General features: G+C 36.6%; 1 protein-coding gene across 1 annotated transcript; it reads right to left on the bottom strand.

The window, feature by feature from the left end:
- Positions 1-6,022: 6,022 nt before the first annotated feature.
- Positions 6,023-7,800, bottom strand: LOC146459694 (histamine H2 receptor-like). The gene is made up of 2 exons (XM_085089189.1): positions 6,308-7,800; positions 6,023-6,101 (listed from the first exon to the last, which is right to left on the bottom strand). Exon 1 carries the CDS (start codon positions 7,599-7,601, stop codon positions 6,654-6,656), a length of 948 nt encoding a protein of 315 aa, XP_084945315.1. The 5' UTR covers positions 7,602-7,800; the 3' UTR covers positions 6,023-6,101; positions 6,308-6,653.
- Between the last annotated feature and the right edge of the window lie 279 nt (positions 7,801-8,079).

The raw sequence follows: 8,079 nt of genomic DNA, 5'->3' as shown, positions 1-8,079 counted from the left end.
AAAACGAAGCCGTAACTAAACAGACTTGAGCCCTAAATTTCACGCATTGCACAGCTCTCGAAGAAATCTACAGTGCTAGAGAAAGGATCAAAAAACAAATAGCAACGATCAGAGACACAACATCTTGCCACAAAAACAAATGGCCGGGCCCCGCAATACAAAAACTGTAAGATAAACTGATGTCATTACACAGTTGAATCCTAACAAAGATAACAACAATAGCGGTCGCTTTCGGAGGTTAAAGATTATCGCACGGTTCAATCCTAATTCTGTACTGTCACCGGACCGCGAACTGAAACGAGCCAAACTAGATCTAAATACTAGTAAAATGAAATGGCATAAGAACGACAGCGGCTAAACAGAAACAACAAGAGGTGAAATAAACAGGCGCTAAACGCAGAACTCTAAACCCAAAGTGTCCTTTGAGATCAAAATACAAAACATGCTACAGTTAAGCACATGGTTTTGTTCTTTGATTATCATGCGAATCCTTCAACTCGTCATGCCAACCCGCTGTAAACATACAAGAAGCTAAATTGACCGAAGACTGACAGAGATAGAAGCGCTAAACATGCGAGTAGGAGTTGTGTAGGCCTTTCATTCCTATTTTACGTGCTTGATCGTCGCGTCAATCACGTAGCCAGGGTTGTAGTTAAATTCTGAATCATCTGAGTTGTTGCTTTGCTCGGATTCGGTGTCAGTGTTAGGCTTTTGGGCTAAAAAAAACGACCAGAAACCCCAAACAGCTCGCGTATAATTCACTCCGACTCACTACTGTTTTGTTGTGTGCTTGTTATCGAGATACCGGGTCGACGTCACAACTTACTAGTGCCAGTCCTCTAATGGCGCGGTTTTATCTTCGGAAATTGTGATTTCGATCGCGTTTCAAAAATCGAGAATAACTTCAAATCTCGTTATTTTGGTTGTTTTGGCTTACTTTCTACGTCTACTTTTTAGAATGAAAGGAATTGGGTAGGGGTGATAGGCACTTTAATTCCCTCTCCAAGACGATGGCTGCTATATTCAAATGATTTTCAGTACAAAAAAAAAAGCCAGCTAGTTTCAGTATTTTAGGCCTACCAATTTTTCCAGGAGACAAACGTGCAATGCTAAAGCAAAAACATCCAGGACACAAAATAATTTTAGAACACATTCTCTGCGAATTGCCATTAACTTTTTTCGTATACAACCATCACCTATCAAAGGCAATTTCAGTTAAAATAAAACAAATGGTCTTATCTTTATTTCGTTTCCTGCCGCGTCCAAAGTCCATTTCCTTCTCTTGTGCATTGTTCCCTCCTATGAAAATATCATCAATGCAAATGGAAAAAAGAATATGGTTAGTTTACTCTCCGATATTAAACTTACTACCACTAACCAAGGAAATTTTACCAAACTACTTAACTAAATTAAACTTTACGAAGTGATTCCTTTACACAGATGAAGCGCTCCAACGAATTCGAGTGTAATTGTCAGACTATTATGATTGAAAAATTTGAATTTGGAAACTACATTTTTATAATAGTTTGTAATTGTTAAATAAAATTCAATTCAAGTCTGCCGTTAATTCGCAAGATAAAAAAATGCCAGCGAAAATAAAATGTGCAATATTTTCATCACAGCACTGGAAAACATCAATGGACCATTGCAAAATAGTCCGGAGTAAAAAGCACATGGCGCTTCGGGGAACAATTGCATGCAAGATCGATTGAATGTTTTATTTAATAGACAGAAATTTAGGATACATTTTCTTGAACTTTTCTACAATCTTTTGAAATGTTGTGGCGAATTAAACGTTCGCAAATTATTCTATTGCACATGTAGTATGGAAAACGCCATTAAATGAACCGAGTCAACGGGACCAAAATCCAGGACGTGTTTGCTTACTACTAGTTAGAAAAGTTTGAGCACTGAAGACCAGTGACAAATGTACTCACCATTTGCTTAACTGAAGCAAGGGCTCTTTCCCAAAGCCTCTCAGTCGCTTCTTCTTTTTACTTCGGTAACTTTTCAATGGTACATTCCTTCTTCGCATGTCTTCACTCGCCGGCAAGTTGTTCGGTCTGACGCAAAATCTATGACATAATAAATATGCATGATATGCCAGACACAGTACATGCTTTCACATTTATCTATAGGTATACTCACGGGACGCATTCCATTAAGCCAAAATGTTCGAATACGTTGGAAAAAATCTTTGTGTCCATTTGACACGCAAAATTTCCGAAATTTTCAACCGAAAATTTAAGCTTAATGAAAAGCGCCCCATATTTGTATTGTCATTCAAACAGATTTCTGTCGGATAAGTTCGTATTGGAGTTGAGGTCTGGAATTGTTTTTCGCACAGTCACGCAACAAATTGGTTGCTAGCAAAGGCGTCTCCTCTGGTAGGCTAGCAAGCTAGCTAGCTCTTGGAAATTTGCGCATCCACAAGTTTGCATAGCTTATCCCAATATGTAACTTTTTAGTATAAAAGTGCCAATAAAATGGCACACGAGTTCAGTTTTTACTTCACAATATTTAACACTGTATACCTTGGTCATTTTCAATATGGCGGAATTTACCACGAAGAAATTTAGGGACAACCTAATAATCACCCAAAGTCATATTGCAACGGATGTTCTCACCGCGGCAAGAACCAGGACTACGATGAAAGAAAATAACGGTTCCTAACATTTAAATTCTAAAGGCGAAACGGGTATCAAAATGTCAGCAGGTGGATTTCACCACACTTTCAATTAAGATGACAATCTGATCGAGTTAATGAACTTGACGTGGATTGAATTTTTCCATATTTATTGCCTGGATTTACTGTCGATGATATGTGCACTCAATACAGTCAAGATGGTGGCTGGTCGGGAGAAAGCCCTTGCGAGGGAGTGGCGGGGTAGCAAAATCTCAAAAAACTTAGAGATTTTTATCAGTTTTTTTTTGCCAAGAGATGGAATCTAAACGTAGTCAGCCTTTCTTAACCTCGTCCCAGGATTCAAAACTGACAGTGCAATATCTGAGGAATGTTGCAATGACCTCAGAATAACGAAAACCATGTGTACCAACACTGCTGTGCTAAAAAAAAATGCGTACAAAATGGCAAGAAATTTAACAATTTTCTGTCCCCAGATAAAATTTGGGGAAACTAGTGAGAAAAAAATGGTTTGTTCCGGGATATTGAAAACGAAAGTTAGCAACGGTAAAGATATTTTATTTTAGGCGGTCAGTGTGCCTTTCCATCCTGCACATTAGCTTGCTCATGCAGTCTCGAAAACGAAGGTGATCAAAAGCTTAGATTGCCAGGCATGTCCCTTTTGTATGTGATCATACACTTGACTTTACACAATGAACCAACCAATGTACAAGCCAAATATCCCGGTAAATTTGAATTTAATTGAAAAAAAAAAAAAAAAAGAAAAAAAAGCATAGCACTAACAAGTTCTCTGAAAGACAGAAAGGCCTTAAAGGTCCGATTTTCTCACAATTCATTTAGTTTATAGCTAAATGCTTATAAGCTTGTACAGCTTATATAAGTTTCTGTTCTAGCTCTGTAAATTGCAGACTTAAACCTTTTCTTTCAGCAATCCGCTACATGGAGCTAAGCTAGCAGTAAAACGTTTGAAGGAAGGATAATTATAGTTGAGCTACGATGCACTAGTTTTGACAAGGCTAGGATAAAATACAATTTGTGTTACCCATTCGATGCCACATTTCTATACAGGTCACATTTACCGAATGAACATGTAGGTTTGTTTAGAATTCTGTTTAAATTAATGAAATTAAAAAGTGAGAGAAAACAATGAGTTTCATTTCTATAGGGAGGTATCTGTAACATATTTTCGCTGCATGTGATTGGTTAATGTCTCCGATAAAACTGTGACATATCATATGATGAGAATGATGTTTTCAGTCAATGACACAGGCATACTCGCAAAAAGGAAATCCGAGTGCTTCTATCAGGAGTCGAACCTAATAACTAGTTTGGATGCTCTACCACTGACCACTGAGCTACAGGAGACTCGTGGGAGCTAAGGCTAGTTCATGATTACGATTAAAGGTATTATTTGAAAAACTTCAAGAAGAAAGAAAGTCTTACTGCTGACAAGGAAATGAAAAAAACTGTCGCCAGTGGTTCAATATCCTACGCTCGCTTTCAACAAAAACATTTCAAAGATAAAAACAAAATAGATATTCGTTTGGTTTTAAAAATATGCCTGTTCTTGACATAATCTGTTTCGCTTAGAGCTCACAGTTTTGGTCGAGCTTTTCTCTGGGCAGACTGTTCGCTTCTAGAAATTACAGATAATCTCCGAACACAAATATCCATGCGAGTTTTTGCTTTAAATAACGGATGTTGTTTACATAGCATTTGACTGATTTTCAAGTATGTCTACCAACCATTTTTTATACTCAAGCTTGAAATTAATTACGAGAACATTAACTTTATTTCAAATTCGACAAATAATAACAAAAAAGGAAAAAATATAACTGTACAATTTCTACAAAAAAATATTTTTTTATTAAAAACATCATTTAAACGCCCCTGGTAATATCTTGTGCTGGAGATGAAAAGATATGACCAAAATGAAGCGAAAACATTGGGACACAAAAAAACCTGAACACAAGGCAGCGAAAATTTTACTTTAGCTCAATAGCGATATAAACCAAAGAAATTTAATACAGTTCATCACCTTAAACTGTTCCACAGAAGTTAGAAGTTGGATACTTCTTCTTGTTGGCTTGATGCATTTAAAATTTACCATTTACCCTAAGGAAAATTAGTGCCAATACTGCTTGCATATAAGAATATTTTTATTATTTTAAGGCTTTCTACGCAAATGAATATTAAATCAACTCGATGAAACGTTTTGGAAGCAAACTATATTTTTAAGAAAACAATACAACCTTTAACTCCTCAGTAGAGGATATGACTGGCCAGCCCTTCAACTTTTCACCATTTTTGGTCTACAAAACTGAAGCTTAATGACATTTTTTACATGAACCTTTGAACTGAGAACTCAGTAACCAAAAGAGTAGGGGCTACATAATACACGTGAAAGCGCCCACTTTTTGGAATTTTCTTTTTTTTTTTTTAACAAATCTCCTTCAAAGCCAAATTTCTTCTGGTTTTGTTCAGAGTGCGATCAATGAAGTACAATCATCACAAATAACTTTCCATTAAAAAACAATTAGGGGATTCATGAGAAAGAAGTCATTAAAAAAAAATTGAAATAGTTAAAAACCCTGCTGGATATTGCCTCCGGCTCTTTGACAAACAGATGAGTTGTGATGTAAGATCTCTCAAAGCAGAAGGTAATTTGAGCGACTTGATTATTTTTCTCTTGGTAGTCAATAAATTTATTATATAGCTCAAAATTCCTTCTAAAATTTCCACGTTAATAGGGGCATTTAGAATCGCGTTTACGCAAACGCCAAAGGTGAGATTCGCGTTATGTTTTCTTGAAAAAAAAAAAATTACATAGACGAAGGTAGATCTTTGATGCTAACGCAAAACTACTTTTTAAGAAGAAATTGAAAACAACGAGTGTCAAATACAGTGTAAATATTGTGACTACTTCTGCCGTTTGCCGTTTGCCGCAATTCTAAATCTCTCCATTATATGACCATCTTTTTGCGTAGACATATTTCATTGGAACGACGGGCAATTTCATAGCAGTTTTCGTAATCTTTTTGATGTAGGCGAGGGGATTGTATAGAAAATTAACTAAATTGCCAAAAAAATTAGATTTCATTTTCCCAAAGAAAAATAAATGTGCTGCCTAGCACCTTTTTTAACCTAAAGCGGCGTTTAATACTGACTATTATAGAATTGATGATTATTTGGTGACAGCGAATCATTCTTCAGAAGGGGCTTAATAATTACTGATAATGGCTCTAACTGCTAATGGAGAGGAACACCTGTGATAATTTATGTATTTGAGCAAGAAAGACTTTCTATTTGAAAATAATTTTTAAATAAAAGAAACAAACAGCCCATGAATTTTAGATAACATTTTTGCGGTAGGTAAGTTGAGAAACAAAACCAAAGGTAACAAGAAGAATGTTTGAAACATCTTCACTCTTTCCGCCGTAAAAACAAACAAAGACTTCTAAATGGAAACTTTTCTCTTTGCATGCTAAGCGTGACTGATACTGTCGTTTGGTAAAAAGGAATGTCACTCACTTTTACCATCGCATCATGTAATTCATTAATGAAGGAAATCAACTGCCAAAGACTGTTTTCGCTCTATATATTTTGCAAATGCTGTAATTTTGCGTTTAGGAAAACTGTGGCGTTAATTTTTTACTACCTTACAATGCAAACAACGAAGCACAATTATTTCAATTAAATGTCTTAACTCAAAAAGGAATTGGCGCGTCCCTACTACGGTGCCAAAATCGGTTCTCCGCCAAACCAAGTTCAGATATTTCATATTTTGCGATACTGAAAATATTCTCATGTGGTGCAGAATCAATTTCGTGTTTATTTCAGTCAATAACTGCTAGATTTGGTCACTCGTTCAAAAATTATCATTTCATATTAAAAAGCATTGAAAAGATAGTGTAAACAAAAAGAGTAAACTATCAATAACTCATGAACTGATTACCATCGAGCTCTGCAGGGAAAAGAGTCAACACAAACACCTGCCTGCCACACTACTCTAAGTACTATGATTAAGGAACAGATCTTTTATCGCTTTTCTTAATTCGCGATATCGGAGCCCATAAACCCAAGGGTTGAATGAGGAATGGGTAAAGGATACGAGAGCGACCCAAAGCCAAACATCATTTAGTTCGAGTTCTTTGCAAGGGTCATCCTCCAATAAAAGCATAAAATATACCACGGTGGTGGGAATAAACGTTACAGTAAATAAGCTAACTATTATTCCAATAGTTACAGCTGCCTTTCTGTTTCCCAATGTTACGCTAGAAAATTGAGCAGTGTGGTCAGAAACCGATCGATTCGCTTTTCGAACAACCAGAAATATTTTGCCATAGCTTAAACACATTATTAACAATGGAATTGCCACTGTGGCGACAGAGCAAGCAATCCATAATTTTTCTAGTTTTACAAAGTCATTCAAAACCAGTCTTGGGAATCCAAAGATAGTGGATCCAATCCAAATAAGAAATATAACAACTTGGCATCGTTTCTCGGTCACAACTTGAGGGTAATGCAGAGGATATACCACCGATATAAACCTGTCCAAACTCACAGCGCTCAAACTATAGGTAGTAGCTGTTACTGTCACAATCCAAAGAAATCCCTCAAGTTTGATAAGCCAGGGAGGAAAATACACGAGAGCATAGCAAATGTATAAGGGAGTCATCGTTAAGCCTATGAAGAAGTCAGCAAGAGCAAGCGAAACAATGTAATAGTAATTTGCTTGGCCTCGAAATGTCGCTGTTCTGTTGAGAGCCACAAGAAGGGCCGCATTTCCTCCAACTGCTGAGATGCCGCATATCAGAGATAAGACAATAAAAGAAATCGTTGAAGCTGTGTTAAGGCCGACATCACAGTCGTCTAGGTCGCAATCCGGACAGTCACCAGTGTTAGAAACGTCGAGTACACTAGAAATATTCTTTTCAAAAGACATATTCTTTGGCATCACCGTGACTCCCGGAACAATGTCTTCCTAAATAACGAATAATTCTGGATAAACGATAAGCGTTTCTTCAACTGAAAAATTTTCTTTGGGTTCAATGTAGGCTAAGAAAGATTAATACCGGCCTGGTGCTCCGCTGTAGTCAACGATTCACACTTCTTTTGAAGTTAGTCATTTATCCCAACAAATTAATTCGTTAAGATTCGAAAGCACAACGTCTTGTTTGTGTTTTAGTGCGGGAATCTTTCGTCTTTCGTCACCATGAAAACTAGGTGTTAATTGGAGGACTGATTTTTCTAATTGACATCACATGACTTTATGCGATTTTAATTGCGCAAAGAAATTATGTTTACATATATCTACTTACACATTATCAAGCCAAGGAAAACATTCCTTTAATTTTTAATTCACGTATGTCCCCCGGGAAGAAAGCAGTATTTGTTTACAGTCTCGAACAATTCTCTGCGTGTTACTTTCCCGG

Source organism: Pavona decussata, unplaced genomic scaffold, assembly GCF_977016875.1.
Source record: "Pavona decussata unplaced genomic scaffold, jaPavDecu1.1 SCAFFOLD_217, whole genome shotgun sequence".
Classification (NCBI taxonomy): domain Eukaryota; kingdom Metazoa; phylum Cnidaria; class Anthozoa; order Scleractinia; family Agariciidae; genus Pavona; species Pavona decussata.
The sequence above is the reverse complement of the archived record's forward strand: the minus strand, read 5'-3'. Positions and strand labels throughout refer to the sequence as shown.

Bases quoted from the DNA above. Each gene is read 5' to 3' on its own strand.
- LOC146459694 (XM_085089189.1), bottom strand. From the start codon at position 7,601: ATGCCAAAGAATATGTCTTTTGAAAAGAATATTTCTAGTGTACTCGAC.